This window comes from Macrosteles quadrilineatus, unplaced genomic scaffold, assembly GCF_028750875.1.
Source record: "Macrosteles quadrilineatus isolate MER2022 unplaced genomic scaffold, UCM_ALF_1.0 Scaffold_9__3_contigs__length_116548681, whole genome shotgun sequence".
In the NCBI taxonomy this organism is placed as follows: domain Eukaryota; kingdom Metazoa; phylum Arthropoda; class Insecta; order Hemiptera; family Cicadellidae; genus Macrosteles; species Macrosteles quadrilineatus.
This window is the reverse complement of record NW_026542602.1, coordinates 37,927,490-37,945,997: the sequence shown is the minus strand read 5'-3', so window position 1 is coordinate 37,945,997 and position 18,508 is coordinate 37,927,490. Positions and strand designations below refer to the sequence as shown.

General features: G+C 40.6%; 1 protein-coding gene across 16 annotated transcripts in view; it reads right to left on the bottom strand.

The window, feature by feature from the left end:
• LOC129001969 (cytoplasmic dynein 1 intermediate chain-like) overlaps window positions 1-18,508 on the bottom strand; it is a 57,076-nt gene that overhangs the window by 29,337 nt on the left and 9,231 nt on the right. For 7 of the 16 annotated variants that reach the window (XM_054429429.1, XM_054429433.1, XM_054429435.1 and 4 more), the window contains one exon: window positions 18,011-18,129. In XM_054429429.1, the coding sequence (XP_054285404.1) occupies window positions 18,011-18,129 (119 nt within the window). Of the gene's footprint in view, window positions 1-15,778; window positions 15,839-18,010; window positions 18,130-18,508 lie in introns of all 16 variants that reach the window. The other 9 variants (XM_054429424.1, XM_054429427.1, XM_054429430.1 and 6 more) reach the window with 2 other exon arrangements.

Below are 18,508 nucleotides of genomic sequence, written 5' to 3'. Positions count from 1 at the left end.
AGTTCAAGCGAAGAGTAGAGTTACACCTGTCAAGAAGATGACTATTCCTCGACTGGAGTTATTGGCGGCTACCATTGGCGCTCGTCTAACTGACAACGTCTTAAAGAGTATGGGATTTGAAAATGTCAAAACATTTTATTGGACCGACTCAACCACCGTTTTGTCATGGATTCGTCGAGAAGATTACTGGGGAGTGTTTGTTTGGAACCGAGTAAAGGAAATAAGATCCCTTAGTAACATTGAGTCTTGGAATCATGTTCCAGGCCATATGAATCCAGCTGATTTGCCGTCACGTGGATGTTCTCCTAAGCAGCTAGTGGAGTCGAAATGGGGGGAAAGACTCATAAGACTATTGAAACAGCTTCTTCGCAGAGTCTTAGGAAGAGCTAGTTTGACTTATAAAGAATTTTTGACCGTTTTGTGCAGTTGTGAATCTGTCATAAATAGTAGACCCTTGACATACATTTCAGAAGACAGCCATGACATGGAAGTTTTGACACCAGCTATGTTTTTGAATGGTACGAAAGGGTATGGAGTTACTGATTTGGACCAGATCAACTACACAAATTTGTCTCGTCGTTGGAACTTTAAATTAAAATTAAAAGAAGATCTTGAAAAAAGATTTAGAAGCGAATATTTAAGTCAATTGGTGTTGCATTCAAAGAAGAAGAAATCTCGTCAAGTGCAAGTTGGAGAAATTGTTTTACTTGGAAGCGACAATACCAAACGGATGGACTGGCCTTTGGCAAAGATTGAGAAGATACTTCCTGGAAAAGATGGCAACATACGTCTTGTGGAAATGAAAACATCAAAAGGAACAGTGCTGAGACCCATACAACATGTGTTTCCACTTGAATTGGTCCAGCATAAAGACAATCAAGATGGTAATGAAACATTCGAAATGGAAGATGAACAAGTAGCTGAAGGTGTTGGTCGTGAACATGATCAACCTGTTTACACACAAAGAGGAAGAAAAATTATACCCCCACGAAGATACCTGAAGCGATAATTAATATTTTGACTTTACAAGTCAAAAGGTGGGAGAATGTTGGATATAGTATAGAAACATTTGATTTAAATAATCTATGGTTTATATTTTGTATTGTCTTTTCCAGCTGCTATGAAAATATGAACTTTTATAATTTTGACACATATGATTTTTATTGAATTGTTATGTTGTGATTACAGAAATAATGGTTTGGTAGCATTTTACTATGATTGAGTAACTTTTCTTTTGTGAATAATCAAATTATTTTCTGCTCATTATCTAGTCTATTTCTCTTTCCATTTTTGACTTTTAACAGTATATATATACATATAGGCTTACTCATCGAACTCCTCTTCCATGTAAGCTTTGTGATCATCCAAAAACTGTTGTGAAACGATCTGGAATTTTTTAATGTATTCCCAATTGACTTTGTTTGCGTAGTCGTGTATGAACGACTCGGAAAGTATTTGGTGCTTGCTGACAGCAAACCACGCATGCTCAAAGTTTGGTGCCATCTCACGAAGGAAGCTCTCACTGAATTTTTGCCTCTTCAGAATAGGACCCCAGTCAACACGATGAAAGTAAATACGCAGCATATCGATGGAGAAATCATAGTGAACTGACAACAGGTCCCAGTTGAGGTACCTATCGAACTTCATAACGAGCTCGTCGGTGAGTACACCGTTCGGTGCCTTCGGTTCGCGGGACAAGATTCGCCAAGCGTTGTCCATGCTGTTCACTTATATATACCCATTTTTTCTACAGGGATATGAACACGCGGATGTACCTAAACCCATCCCTAGTTTACGTTTCAACCACATCGCACCCGTGGTCGCGAGGGCTACGCTCCTCTCGTTAAGGTCCGCGTCGCTAGACGTCACTCTATCCCACGCCGCTTTCTGTAACGCTTTATCTGCGACCCATCTGTCTTCGGGCTTCCGGTGGTCTCTGTACCATATGTCGTGCTGTTTACACGCATCGTCTAAAGGGTTCACACCCTTGTCACCACGACCTAATCGTTCAGCGAGCTTCGTGCCTGGACCGCAGAAGTTGTACGTATCGAATTTCCAGTTACGCGGGGCGTGTAGTTCTACAGGTAATTTGTTGATGATGTCGTTCAACAATCCCGAGCCTTCTATCGCGCGTTCAGGCAAGGCTGACAAACATCGTACTACGTATTTGACCCCGTTCGGTTGGTCAATCAGTTCTTGCATACGGTCGGATATGAATTTAACAACAGATAGTTTTTTGTTGTGAAAGTTGTTGTTGCCTGCAACCTCCTCTGCGTAAATAAAATTCAGACGGTTGATGAGCTCGTTGAGGTCTTTGATGTAGCGATATTCAACCGGACCGTCATGGTAGCGTTTTAAACCGGATCCCGTCAATAGATCCCTCTCCATATCTTGTTCAATCGGATCGGTCGGTTTGATAACTTCGTCCCAAATAGGTTTTATCATTTTCCGCCATTTTTGTCCTGAACTAGATTTTGGACGTCGTGTAGTAGGATCATTTTTCTGGAAGATAGAGTTTGTCATCAAAAGCAAATCTTTATATGTCTGCCAATCGTTTGATGTGTATTCATTAGACTGCACAAACCCTTTCTTCGTTAAAAGTTTCCAAAGTCCTTCTGTACCTTTAAATCGTTTGTTGTTTACAATAATATCATCATAATCAAACCCAATCGGTTCAGAACCGATTTTTAGTTGCTCATCTATCTCATCGAAATAAATACCGAATTGAGAGTCACTAGCTCGTGGTAGATATTTAGCCCCGACCACTCCAAGATTAACGACCTTGGTATCCATCAACTGTTTTATTGATTGATCCGCAACTACTTCCATTTTTTCATCTTCATCATCATCGTATTGAGTGGAACCGATATAACCGACTCGGTCCGGTGTACTAGAGACTGATGGTCTAAAGTTGCGTTTCATTAGCTGGTTGTATTTTTGTTTTTTCAGCATTTCTTTTGTTTTTTTCTCCAGTACCTCATCCTTTTCTTTTTTCTCTTTAATCGCTTTGGTGATAGCCTCGTACTTTTTCTCCCTTACACGTTGTTCCTCCATTTCCCTAACATGTATTTCTCCGAACTGGTTTTGCAGAGTGGTTTGCAGTTGCTCCAGTTGTCTAGCTTTTTCAACTGTCAGAGGTTCATCTCGCGTTTTACTTGTTACTCGTGTTGGGGGTTTTGTGATGTCTTGTATTGCATGTGTATTGGGATGGGAGTTTGTAATCTCCTCTAGTTTCTTAGCTCGTTCTTTCTTTTCCTCCTGTTCCGCTGTCCGAAATTTTTTGACGAGATTCTTTTCTAGAATCTCAAGTCGCTTAGCTTCTTTTGCATCCATTGTGCACTTAGTAACACATAAACACGACGTAAGATTCACATCGTTATTCCAACATGTACATGTGAAACGTTTATTGATTGTAGAAACGCTCTTTACATAAATATGACGTTTATTTAGTGTAGAAACGCTTTCGATAAAAATATAACGTTTATTTAACGCAGAAACGCTCTTTAATTTGAAATATCGTTTTTTAGCATAAACACTATCATTTAGTGTAAATACGCTCTTACGTATAAAATATCGTTAATGTAACAAAATACACGTATTTGATGCAAAAATGTTTTTATTAGGGATATAGCGTTTCCTTAAACATACATCTATATTTACCTAGATGCGTTTTTTTAGTAGTGTCTATTGACATAAAACCGTGAGGTTCCGCCCAACACTTTTTACACATGCCTACAAACTCTTGGTATATCATATCGGATCCAACGAAGTCGTTGTATATCTTTTGTGTATAGTGTTTGTTCTGTGTGAATATACACAAAAGATTAACGTTATTCCTTATTACTTGCATGTCTACCCGCCCGTAGCTCTGACTCAAATAAATGCAAGATACCTGTTTATGACGCCCTCGTATGAAATAGTCTTTTATTTTTGTTTGTTCTTCTAAAAGACAATCGTCAAACACCACCAAAGAGTTGGACTTACATTCGTCTAGAGGTATCAAGTCACTACAGTTTGAGTAAAAGTATGCAATAGTTGTGCCGAGTGCGTGCTCTACTTTTTCATAGTGTTTACGTAGCTGTGTGTATGCTGGCTGATCAATGGATCGGCTGAACACATAAAAGTTTTTGAACTTTACACCCTTAACGTTATAGATAAAATTGAGCAATAGGTTTGTTTTTCCACACCCTGTAGAACCGACTATAAGACATCTTAATGGGTGTGGTAATAGATTATTTATGGATCCTTCTTCGATGCAGTAAACATTGATATCCATTTTAGGACTTATATAAATCTAAAACTATTACACATTCAACGTTTTCGTTTTGAAGCAAGCGATTGTTTTGATCTCGGAGAGTGATGTCGATTCGGTTGATCGTTTGTAAGCCATTCCTCAGAGGAACGTACAACTTCTCCGTTGGCACTTCATATATCTTGTAGCCATGTGCTACATTCAGGAAGAACGTGTACAACAGTTCTGCTTCCACATGTTTGTGTCTGTTCTCATCGTGGTTGATGTAACTGTGCTCTACGATGTTGCAGTGTACCTCTATGGCGTCTACAGCCCTGAAATTGGGTGCGTTTGGTGCAACCAGAAGCGTATTGGCATCGTAAAACGATTCCTGCTCGGTTAATGGTTTCTCTCCAGGACTTGAGAATCCGAGGAATGAAGCCGCCTTTTCGTCGAGATAAAATTTCAATGGACTTGTTATTGCAATACGATCATTTTCCCTTTTGATTGAAAATTGGTTGGTAGGTACGTTAAGTTTCAGTGCAGTAATATATTCGTTGATTTTTTCATTTAGTTTTTCAATAGTCCAATATCCCCTTGAGATCGTAAATGACGTCGAGATCAGATAAATATCGCTGTCCCAAAAATATATGTTACCCGGTTCTAACACGTTGTTTATGTAGTTCTCCGACATAAAGCTAACTAGAGCTAGTCGGCACTTGCTACCATCACTGAGGCGGATAGGGTGCTCTGGATGGAATGTCATTTGGCATCCTTTGCCCCGGATTTTCACTAGCGGCATCTTTGTCACTTATATCATAACCATTTTGTGCTCTCTTTAAATTTATAATGTCATCGTGTATATTAACCAATATCGTGTTAAGGTTTGTCTGGAATGTAACCAGTTTTTCATTTAACTCGTTTAGTTCTTTCCTTACGATCACGTCATAAAGATCTTTTGATCTGCTGACTTTTCCTATTCTTCGATGTCCGTTTAAATTTACCACCTCAGGGTTCGAAACATCGAATGTTTTTGTTAGTCTATCCACCGTTGATTTGACAGTATCCAATTGATATTTGTTTACAACATCATGTTTATCAATTGCATTGGAGACGCTAACCAAACGTTTGCTTTTAAAACCAATGAAATTATCCTTGATGTTCATCGTAGATTCTATTTTACCAAGTCTAGTGTTTAATGCTACATGGCTCGAATCGTCGTTAGGTGTTCTCATCATTTTCTTCATTTCCGAAAGACCTGATTTGACAAGATCTCTAATTTCAGACTTTGTTTGTGATTCGATTTGTAGACGAATTGAGCTTTGGTAGTCCACCTCGTCCCCGAATCTATTGAACAGGAATCTTCCGCTGCCACCACCAACTCCATACGTATTTATCATCCCGTATAGCTCTTATGATTTCATCCCAAGGCTCATCACTAGAGTTTCGTCGTAAAACCTCCAAACACAAATGACCACAGATAGGTGGATCATTATACTCTTGAACAGCAATGTCATTATAGAAGAGATCGTTTGAACCTAAATAGCCTATTAGTTCTAGTGGTGGGGGTGCGTTTCCAAACGAATCGAAATAGAACTTTTTGTTTTTGTCTTTAACATAACAAGTCCAATGGGTTCCAGAAGAATCGATATTACCCAGATTCAAGATTCCACATTCAAACTCCATAGGGGCTTCGGGTAATATCTGTCTCATAAACACTCCTCGAAAGCCACGGATGCCTAATTGGTTAGCATAAAGCTCTATTTCTCCCAGTGACATAGGTTCAAACGATCTTACGGGTTTTTTAAAAGAGAGTCCAGCTTGTTGTTGATGCATCGCTTAAGGCCGGCTCCCTTGGGGTCTTTTTCAATTATTGAATCTAGCTCGTTATCGATCAGGTTTTTCAACCACGGCACGAATCGGTTCTTGAGAATCGGTGCCACCTGATGTCGTATCAATGGAGATATGAAACGTTTTCCATACGGCACCTTTGATTCAACCATTTCCAACATCTCTTTCAAAAGACCACCCTCTTTGTTTTTCAAAAGCTGATCGTAGCTCACAGCCAGACGTAGACCGGTTTTGTTCCGGATAGCTTTTTCAATAGCCTTGTGTTGTGCTTCGTTAAGCAGTATATGATCCGCTCCATGTGAGAGGCTATCATTAGTTAAACCAATTATAGCAGTTCTACGCTTTTTAAACGCGATGCGTAGCTTACGCTTCTGACCGTCGGACAAGTGAATTCTGTGTCTGTGCAGTTCACTCATTTTTAAGTGTTTCCCACTTATATAAGAGCCAATGGAAATCTACTGTATGAAATGCAAAAGGAAAACCACGTCTCAAGACAGTGGGGAGTATGTCAAAACCGTTAACAACAAATGGCGTTTAAATACGACATGCAATATTTGCGGTCAGCGTAAAGGCGCCTTCGTCAAAGTTCCTAAGCCCAGTATGGCCGCCAAGGAAGTACATAGACCAGTGATCAAGCACTTTCCTCGACGACGTATTGTTACCCTAGGTATAGACGATCTGTGGGCCGCAGATCTGGTTGTCATGAGAAAGTATGCCAGTGAGAATGATGGCTATAATTATATGTTGAATGTGATTGATACCTTTTCAAAATTCGCCTGGTCAGAGCCGTTGATGACCAAACGGGGTGCAGAAGTAGCGGAATCGTTTATGCTCATATTGAAGCGAGCAATTGACGTCAACGGTCACACCGCTCCCAGACTGTTACACACCGATAAGGGCAAAGAATTTCTTAACCGTGATTTTAAGTCAGTTTTTCAATCGTACAACATAAAAATGTATCATACTGAAAATGAGGAAAAGAGTGCAATCGTTGAGAGGTTCAATCGTACGTTGAATGAAAAAATGAAAGTCATATTTGAGACCCGAAATTGTTTTCGGTGGTTGGACATAGTTCAAGACCTGTTACATCAGTACAACAACAGTGTCCATCGTACGATTCGTATGAAACCTGCAGAGGTTACTAATGCGGACGTACCTAGATTGCTTGAGAGGTTCTCCAATATTCCTCACACACCTAGAAAAATAAAATTTCAACTAGGAGACAGAGTGAGGATTGTGACAAAAAAAGATACGTTTGCCGATAAATACAGTCGCAATTGGACTAGAGAGATATTTACCATATCCAAAGTGCAAGAGACCTTTCCAATAACCTATAGAATCAAAGATAAAAGTGGTGAAGAAATAATTGGATCTTTTTATGAGAAAGAGCTACAAAAAACCTTGTGCACACCAGGACAATAAATAACAACAGTGTAAAACACGAAAAAAATATATTTTACAGGAATAGTTTTTTTACATTTTTTTATGTACATTCAGTAGGAATTCTTCTATGTCCCCAGGGTAGCGTCTTTATTCCATCTCGAAGAACACACCGTTTGTCGTCCTTTGGCGAAAGTGATTTCTTGAATTGTGTCATACTATAAACATCGTGCAGGTGGCTTCGGATGCTGTTGATTTGTCTGTACACATCTTCGAGAGTCTTCAAACATCTGCGATAGTCATCTATTGTGATTTCATTTTCCACCACTGATTTCTTGATTCCTTTAGCCTTTTTAGATGTTTTTATACAATTCAAACCTTCCTCTACGTCAGTGGCATACATTTTTGACTTCAGACCAACGTATTCAACCATGATCAGACCTTCCAGCTCATCTTTCATTTTTCCGAGAACCTTTTTGTTTACTCGAGGCATACCAAAAGGGTTGGAGCTTTGATATGCACTCGTGTCGAACTCGTCAATCATTTCTTTCATGTCCATGTACCAGTCTTCTGTATATATGATGTAAATCAGTGAGTCGGTATCAGTATAGGCGAGTATGACCCGATCACCATATCTGCTCTTCATCACTTGATAGTGGAAACGGTATATAAGGGTTTTCGACACATCTAGAATAGCCGCCCCCACGTAAATCGGTTTGTTGAAAAGAAGTGATGTTTTGGTCATGTGCACAGCTGCAAGATGGTCCGTAAATATTTTCCGACTCTTGAATGTCGGTTTGGCAATGAATTTATCCGCCTGTCGTTCGTCGGTTACCAGACGAACATCCACTCTATTCCGAAGGTTTTCCATAGTTTTCCCAAATACCGCGTTATTCATAAGCTTGTAGAAGTCAATTTCGAATTTATTCTTTGCTTTGGTCCTCATGTTAGTGTTTAAATCGATGTATGGTTTCATCCACGGTTTTTGAGAAAACTCAAGAACCCGATGTATATTTTTTAGTTTCATTCCGAGGTTGAGATACTGTTTTAAATTTCTGTAGTGTACAACGTATCTAGATCGGTCGTACAAAGTGGTGACCAGTTTGGATATTTTTGACCCAGGTGGAATCATGTGGTGAGGTGCGAGTGGAAAGTCTGCATGGTGGTCGTGAATTTCTTCGGGATACTCGAGGTCAACTTCGAGAATGTAGCCGGTGGCTGCGTCATCACTGATGTCTAAAACATTTATTTCAGTATCTTTTCGCCATCTAAAGTCACCGAATGGCATCGCCTGCGACATAGCCCAAGCATATAGGTTATTCGCATCTAAGTACACCAGGTAGCTAGGTTCTTTGTTCTCATCGAAGCCTTGACTCATGTACTTGTTGTTGGCTCGAGCTTGTCTCAAGCAACACTGCGAAACACCTCCACGAATTCCTTTTTCAACCATTAGAATCATATCGAGGTCGGTTAGTAACTGGAGCTCTACATCAGTGAGTTTCAGCATCGCCGACCAGGCTAATCCGGGAGCTGTGAAGTACCACGCTGGGTCGAGACTATATGTTTGAAGGCAAACGTCTCTGAAGTTGTCCATAACATCTGCCAACTGGAGGACGTCAATCTTGTTGTAAAACAATGTGTACTCTCTCATATCTTTGATGTTGAACTCATTCCAAACCTTTTGAGCATGCTCATAATCTGATTCTGATACATCACACTTATTTAATTTGTTTTTGAAATCATGAAGTTCCGGCAGAGTTGTCATATCATATTTTGTTATGTTATCCATAAAGTCATAGGGATAAACCCCTTTTCTTGTTACCAACTCTATCTGTGATGATTTGACAAATCTCTTTGTATGCTCCAACTGATCTGTAGTTAAATTGTTAATCAATTGGTCTAAACTTGCACTTAAAAACTTAAAAGAGTCCAAAAATCTCAGTTCCAACCCTCCCCTAACTTGAACGGTGAATGATATGTATCGCTCATCGTTTTGGGGAATCACTTTGAGTTTCTCACCTTGTCGTCCTATTTCTTTGATGAACTGATGTATGTCATAGCCAGAAAGGTTGTGCAAGAAAACAGGAATAAATTTGGGCTTAGTAAACAATAAGTTACATTTGGAATGGGCAGGGCCTCGATACAAACCGGTGAGGTGGTCGTGATCCCTCACTTTGTCGGTTTCATTGAGAGGTTCCTGGCAGATGTGACAGGTTACCGCTTCTTTATGTCTACGTATCTCTTCTTCCTCCAGTGGTTTCATTGGAATGATCTTTTCGTAGATTTGTTTTATCTCTACGGCCTCCTTTTTCAACACCTCGACAAACTTTCGTCCAGCATCTTCCCCGAAATATGTCGTTGGAGGCTTTTCACTGCCAGAGATATAGTAACAGAAACTTATAGCTTCGTGTTTCTGATAGCTGTATGTGTACGATCTCTTAGCACCGTTTTCATCAACTCCCGATGGTTCACAAGTAGAAATCGGGAGGAGCATGCTCTCCAGATCGGCATAAATGACATAAGGAACTTTCATTGATTTATTGTGTTCCGTAAATCTTATTTTGTCATTTTTTCCAGCGGTAGGGAGCTTTATTTTTAAGGGATCATGTCTAGAGCAGTCCTCCATATGTGTCTTCAAATTGTCTTCGTTATGAAAGTGCTGAAGACAACGTCTGCATATATAGCATTTTCCTTTATGTTTTGTAGCTTGACTGCGAACTAAACGAGATAGGTTTTTGATTAGACAGTAGTGTGAGTTCGTTCCATCTTTAACCAACAACAGGTCTACATGCACGGGCTTTTCTTCATCTGTTACACACAAGGGAAAAACATCACTATTTTCTTCAAGACCGTATACATTGATCGATAATCCTGCACGCTTTTCAAATTTTTTTACATCAGTCAGTTTGACTGGAAAATCTATCCCATCAAATAACTTGAGAAATCCATCTACGTAAGCAGTGTAGCTGTCGATCCGCTCCGGGTGTACGTTTGAAGGGTGGAGTGCTGCTAGACAACACCACATGAAACAACGCTGATCATTGTTTTTTATGTTTACAACAGCACGTTTCAAGCGAATTTTTTCTGGCAGGGCTATGTAACTAGACCCTTTCAAAGGCTTAAGTCGGTTGATATGTAAAAAAAGACATTCAATCGTTTTCATGTTCCAATTGGAGCCTTTGTGATTAAAACTTTCCATCTCAGTCAATAGTTTTTGTTTTGCCTCATTTAACAAATCTGATAGATTAGAATCTTCGTAAATGATGATGTTTTTCGTTTTGAATTCGAAATCAGATTCGACTTTTTCCGTAATCCCTTTAGCGAACTTTGCCTTAAGGATAAGTTGGATTTTCAATGAAGTTCCCTCATCACGAACCTTTTCAATTATAAGTTTTTTGGAATCTTCGATAAAAGTTTCAACACTTTTGTAACCATTTACTTTGACATTATTGATCTCAAACGTCTTCATTCGACCTCTGAACGCCGTTTTAGATTGGATGATTTCAAGATTAGGTGGTGGCGGAGGCTTACGTGGGACTTGCACTATGATGGATGGCCGAACTATGATGGATGGCTGAACTATGACGGATGGTCGGTTTAGTTGCTGTTTTTGTATCCACGCCGCTTGGTGAGCTCCACTCCCAGTATGACGGGCCCAGTTTTTCCTAGTAATACTGAGGTGACATACATCACAGAACTTTAATGTTTTTGTATCGGCTCTCCTGACAGGTAGAACCTGCACGACATCCGAAACATCTTCTTCCTGCTCTTGAATGTCCATCATCTCACTAGCACCTTGTAGTTGTTCCAAAATATCTACCGCAGGGGGCTCACGCTTGCGTGGGTTCGTGGCCTGGGCGACCACGCGGACCCTAGCTCTCCCAGAGGGGAGGTAACTGCCCGGTGTCAGACCCGGCACTTCAGGTAGACCACAGTTATGGACGACTGGTAAGCGCCAGCCCCTTAGGGGGAGCCTCCAGTGACATTCCCTCCATTCAGGGTGGGGGGGGTGTTTAGCTCTCAGTGACGCCGTTAATTCCGCCTCTCCTCAACTACCTGTAACTGTGGTTGTGACTGAGTCCTACCTGTTGTGTTCGACTGACATTTTGTGAGGCATATCCTCAATTTTGGAAGTAGCCTCGTCCTGGGAGGTGAAATACCTAGCCCCCAGAGGGGAGGTAAATGCTCCGTGTTGGTATCGGCATTTCAAGTTGGCCACAGACATGGTCGACTGGGCATTGGGTCCCAGTGACATTCCTTTATCCAGGATGGAGGGGTGTTTAGCTCTAGGAGAGATGGAAGTACATCATAATCTCTAACCTACCTGTGTCTGTGGTACTTTGGGCTTCGGCCTGCTTGTGGTGTGCGACCAGCATTCAGTGGGCAAATCCTCGACTTTGGAAGTAACCTTTCCTGGAGGTGAAAACGGGCAAGTACCCGCAGCTCACGGGGACACTCAAGGGCAACGTAACTTTCCGCAGTGTGAGGGCAACGGTTTGTAGGTACTTATGCAAACCTATCCCTGTCTCTGAGCACGGACGGTATGGTTATCTTGAGTGTGGGGGGTTCTTCCCGGAACCTCAATTGAGTCAAGGGTGTCGCCACCTCTGGTGGATAGGTTCATCCGGGTGGGTCCCACTTCTATACCTGCCTCCTTTTGGGAAACCCTGATGGCCTGGCAGTGATGTTGGGTCTGACGGGCAAACGAAGTAGATCGGGTGCTGGGTCCGAGCCCGCCAGGGGTATCTGGGGATCTATCGCTCTGGATATCTCTGGTTCCCAGCAATGGGTCAGGCCTCGATCGGGCAGCGGTGTAAATGGGAGGTTGGGGTTCCCCCCGTCAGCGTGCTGATGGTCCCCTTCCTCCTGGCTATTGATGGCGGGTTCTGCCTGTCAGGGATGAGATAGGTCCCGAGTGTTGCTTGCATTAAATGCGTCGGGGCGCTCTACTATGGACCTCTAGGTTCCGACCTAGTGGAACCCAGGTGGAGTGACGCTTAAACAAGCAGCCGGAATCCCTGGTTAGGATTGAGGGGCAACCCTCTTTCCGAAGGGTCTGCTTCGGCAGCCGGCGAGCCTGATGACCTTAAGTCATCCGCCTATGATGTGCTAAAGGTTGATGCGTAAGCTTCGGCCTACATCATGGGGCCCGGGTATGTCCTGTAGGATAGGTACCGGGTAAGCATTCAGGGGGCTTCGGCTCTCATGACAACAAATCTAAAAATCTAAAAAAAAAATCTGTTCCAAAATATCCAACTCACTATGTTGGGCTCGACGACGCTTCGGTGATATAGGACGGGTCTCGTTATCACTGTCGTTGTCAGTAGGAAACGACCGCTTGGTAGCACTTTGAACAACCGGTGACACATGATGTTCTCCGTCAGAGACCGAGGCAACATCCAAGCGGTGTTCTTCCCTAGCACCTTGTTGTTCCTCAATATCGTCTTTATAACGTTGGAACCAACGACGCTTCGGTGGTGTAGGAAGGCTGTCGTCATCACTCTCGTTGTCACTAGGAAACGATCGCTTCGTAGCACTGACACTAGCCATCACCGCAAATCCTCGTCACACTTATAAATGGTTGAAAACTTACTTTTCACGCACTACACAATTTCAAAGACTCGAAAAATAGCACCTCTCACAACCACCTCTCAGAGAAGACTGACGCAAGACCGCGCGGGCTGTTGCACAATCGTCGAAACACATGACCATATATGGTAATGTTCTCGAACGTTCCAAGATGATCACGTGACCTATCACGTGGCATTTCCTTTTATGGTAATGTTTCTAGAACATTCCATGATCACATGATCCCAAGACAAGTGACGTCACTAAACACGGAACGACTCAACTCAAAAGACACGTAAAAATCAACATGAAAACAATGAGTTTCAAATGGCGTGTCAGTATACATTGAGATCGAAATACTGCATCTTCATACAAATCCTCTAGTGAAAACATGAGCACCGAATGATGCAATCGGCGCCATTTTTGTGCAGTTGAGAACCTATTGGTGGTCCTATATAAAATGAGATTCAAAAGCTGTCGTCGTTTTCGATCTCAACCGTGAGATCCTATTATACGACAAGTATACCAAATGAGAACTGATTTAACGTTGCAATCGGCGTCATTTTTGTGCAGTTGAGAACCTATTGGTGGTCCTATATAAAATGAGATTCAAAAGTTGTTGTCGTTTTCGATCTCAGCCGTGAGATCCTATTGTACGACAAGTATGCCAAATGAGAACTGATTTAAAGTTCTTTATATCTACACAAAAAAAAATTGTCATCCAAATCAGAGGATCAGTCTCTGTCTGTAAGATCATCCTCTGTTTACATGTGACGTCATGGACACACCTCCCTTCCCGACCTACCTCAACCCACGTGGTCTACACTCCTCCCTCCTCTGTCCTAGAACGTGAGTTTCAAATGGCGTGTCAGTATACATTGAGATCGAAATACTGCATCTTCATACAAATCCTCTAGTGAAAACATGAGCACCGAATGATGCAATCGGCGCCATTTTTGTGCAGTTGAGAACCTATTGGTGGTCCTATATAAAATGAGATTCAAAAGCTGTTGTCGTTTCTGTAAAGTCGTCCAAATGAGAGGATCAGTCTCTGCCTGTAAGGTTAGGTTAGGTTAGGCAAAGTGAGGTTACCTACCTCAACCCACGTGGTCTACACTCCTCCCTCCTCTGTCCTAGAACCCCCAAAATGACTACTACTGGCACGTGCCTAGGGCGCGAGGCAATTGGCTTTTTTGGGGGGCGCCAAAAGTTTGGAAAATAAAAAAAATTGGTGGTTGTATTTGCATGCGATCTCGGTAAACTTCTGATAATCCCCGCGGCCGTGTAGACATTGTAATCGTCCCCCGCGTTTGCGGCAAGATTCTTACTACTGTATTTTCCGCGGTCGGGTCGTTTGGACATAATTATCGTCTTCCATGATCGAGGCAATGTATGAGCATATCCCGCGGTCTTGAGGAGATTATCATCGTCTACCGCGAAAGGCAAAATTCTGATTTTTTCCAAGGTCATGAGGACATTAGGCCTATTCTCGTCATGCACGATTGTGGACAAATTCTGACCCACCCCTCGCGGCGATGAAGACATGATTATATCGTCCCCCACGGTCGTGTGGACATAGTAATCGCCTCCCACGATTATGGCAAAATGGTAATCATCTCCGTCGGTCTTGTGGAGATCATCATCCTCTTCCGCAAATTAGGCAAAATTCTAACCTTTTCCTGCGATCGTGTAGCCATTATCATTGTCTTCTGTGATCGCGGCAATATTCTGATCATCCCTCACGGCCGTGTAGAAATCATTATTGTATCTCCCGCGGTCCTGTAGACATCGTAATCGTCTCCCGCGATTGCGGAAAAATGGTAATCGTCCCTCGCACACATATGGAGATAATCGTCATCCACGAATGTGACAAAATTCTGATCTTTTCCTGTGGTCATGTGGACATTATCATCATATTGCGTGATCGTGGCAATATTCTGACATCCCTCACGGCCGTGTAGAAATCATTATTGTATCTCCCGCGGTCCTGTAGACATCGTAATCGTCTCCCGCGATTGCGGAAAAATGGTAATCGTCCCTCGCGGACATATGGAGATCATCGTCTTCCACGAATGTGACAAAATTCTGATCTTTTCCTGTGGTCATGTGGACATTATCATTATATTGCGTGATCGTGGCATAATTCTGATCATCCCTCGCGGCCGTGTATAAATTATTATCGTATCTCCCGGTCCAGTAGACATCGTGATCGTCTCCCGCGGTCGTGAAAAATGTTAATCATGTCCCGCAGTTGTGTGGAGATCATCATCGTCTTACGCGATCGCAGCAAAATTCTTGCTGTTTCCCGCGGAATTGTGGACATTATCATTGTCATCAGTGATCGTGGCAATATTCTGATCATCCCTCGCGGCCGTGTGTAGACTTATTATCGTCTCCCGTGGTCACATATACGTCACTGTTGTCATGAGCGATCAAGGTAAATTGAAAACTCCTGGTAGAAATACAAAATTCACACATAATTGCCGGTTCAAAAAACTCCCGCATTTCCCGGTCGGTAGACACCCTGTTATATATATTGCAAAGAGGCGCTACTATTTAGTTGTGCCTAGAGCGCTGAGAGGGTCAAAAACGGGCCTGAGAAGCAATCTAAAATTTTTAGGCTTTAACTTTCACAAAAAAACACATAAGCGATATCAGAAGGAGAGGAAGCAATGAAGCAATATATGAAAATGAAAGCGGCTGCGATAGAAGAGAGAAAAGCGAAGCGAAGAACGTAATGAAACCCACCTTTCCTGGGCCTCCACCAGTCCTCATAGTATCCTTTAAGTGGGGAAGATGAATCAGATCCTTTTAGTGGCATACACACACCCGCCAATTCAACTTATTTCTGTCATTAGGCTTGATTAGCACTTGATTTACAACTGTGATTTTGAAAGGAATAGCGTAATTTCCTTCGTACAGGTCGAAATTAATTCAATTGACAAAAAAAAACGTGTAACAAATATTCACTGACCCAAAAATAGTTCATGTTTTGTATTACTATTGAATTTGTTCCATCCTGAACAGAAATCTGCTATGACGAAAAATCTTTGCCTGCATCCCTTTATCATGTATAGACCTACTGTATTTATTTTAGTATAAAACTATTCTTTTTAACCCTTATTTACCCTTGTTTAGTGAGGAAAAAATATTAAGGGGTGAGCTGGTACAGTTTGTTTTTCAAAGATGTCGGCGGCCTCTTTTTACCTTGCATTTACCATCCACATGGGCCACTGAGGCCTGAGCGTGGAACGTAATCAGCAAAGCAAGGGGTGAGCCGGTACAGTACAAGACTGAACTGTAGTGATAAAAATATACTGTAGTTTCATATACCAAGATCCAAACCCAAACCCACGACATCGCTGCCTTGGGCCCGAAGTCCGTGGTGCTACTGACTGAGCCACCGACTCTAACAAGCAAGAACGACCAATTCACTAACTGTGCAATAACAATCAGTACAATGTACACAGTGCAATACTGTTATCAACTGATTAACTGGCCACTTCTGCCCTTGCTAACTGCACACCACGGGTTTACAGTTATAGGCCTAGTAAATTGAAAACTTGTACGATATTAATGTTTTGTGGAAAAGAGTTTGTTTTAAGTGATTGAGTTTAGCTAGCTCACCTGAGAAAATTAGAATACAGGAGGGCTTATAGAGACACAACAAAATCACAAAACTTAACACTAATGTTTCGGCCTATTTAGATTGATAAAATCTAATTTATTAGGCCTAAATATCAGTGTTTTGTTGTGTAGTCTTGTATCAACAATCCCTGATGAACTCTATTTTTCAGGTTAGTACCTACCATAGCAATGGAAGTCCACATCCTAAAGTTTCCAAACCCTCATATAAAATGTAAACAAATTATTTTAATAATTTAAAACTTTAGGTAATATAATATAGCAACATTAGGATCACACAGAAATAAGTTGAATTGGTCAAATATATTAGTAAAACAAACCACTAAAATGAAATGATTTTAGAACAATAACTAGTGTTGTTGATAGGCACATTGTTTTATTCTGTATTATGACCAATACTTAAAATTTAAATAATTGTTGATTATTTAGTTTTGTTGTGAATCATTAAAAGTTGAGATTTAACAATATCAGGCATATTCAAAGTTAAAACAGATTGGTAAATTTGAACACAAAAAGATTGCTCTAAAATCATTTCAAGATACAAATCTATGAAACTACTTCTGCAACTCTACAATGAATACAGGTTTATAAAAATTAGTAGTTTTATGAAAGGATGAAATTAAAGTGATATTTCTACTAACTATTGCTGGGCCAATCATCTGGTAGAATACAAATTTTCAAGTAGAATTAATTGACAAAAATCAAAATTCAAAAAGCTTGGTTGGATTTTCCCATGGTTAAAAAATACTGTAGATCTCTGTAATTATTTTAATTGTTAATCAAATTTCATGGAGGCGGTCTTAAAATCATAGGAACAACAATAACATTTCTAAATACATAGAAATAATTATTTTAGATATTTTTGTAATCACCCTCTAATAAACTATTAAAAACTAAAGATAGGGCAATTTGAAAAAGGACTTAGCTAAAAACTAATTCTGAATCAAAACAGTTCATAAAAGTAGGATATTAAAAAACCAATTTTGAATGTTTTTAGTTTACAAATTATTTGTAACAACCAACATTTATTTCTAAGATAATTAATCTAAACTTATGAGAAATTTCAATGAAAACTAACTGAGTAAGCCTACCATTTTTGAGCACCAAACCTCAAGAAGCTCAATATATATTTTTTATTTTAACTGAACTGTTTATTAAGAAACATAACTTTGAAAAACTTTTGAAAATAATAGATAAAAAGGAAGTTGAGTTCAATCATCAAAAGAGCCCATTACAAAAACTAGATCAAAAAGGCAAACATAAACACAAACAAAAAAATCAAATACTCTTGGGATGGAATTTAACCGACAAAATAGAGTTTAGAAAGTGACTTACCATCTCTCTCAGTTCCAGTTGTATTGGTGGTCTGTGTCTGTTTAGTGTAGACGACCGTCTCCTTAGGTGGAATGCTGGTGCACTGTACACTCACTACGCTCAGCTGTGGCTTCTTGCGGCTGGAAACACATTTGTTTACTGTGTAAACTTCATTTTGAATATATTTTTTTTTTATTTTTTAGAGGACTAACAGCAATACATGTCTACTAGAATTTAGTACACTACATACAATTGAGTCCTGATTATCTGACCTAAACCGTGACAAGATTGGAATAGCTGAAAGTTAGAATAATACCAAAAATAATAAAACCCTAAGTAAACATGTAAAAAATAATGAAAGTTTTTCAGCTGTAAAACCTGTTTAATGGAAATCAGGATTGTATCCTTTGATATCAACGGAAGTGTGAACATCTTCTGTCGTAATAGAGTCATCATTGTCTTCCCTGATTTGGTTTAAAGTATTCTGTGGTCACAAAGGGATTGCAAACGTCTCTTGTG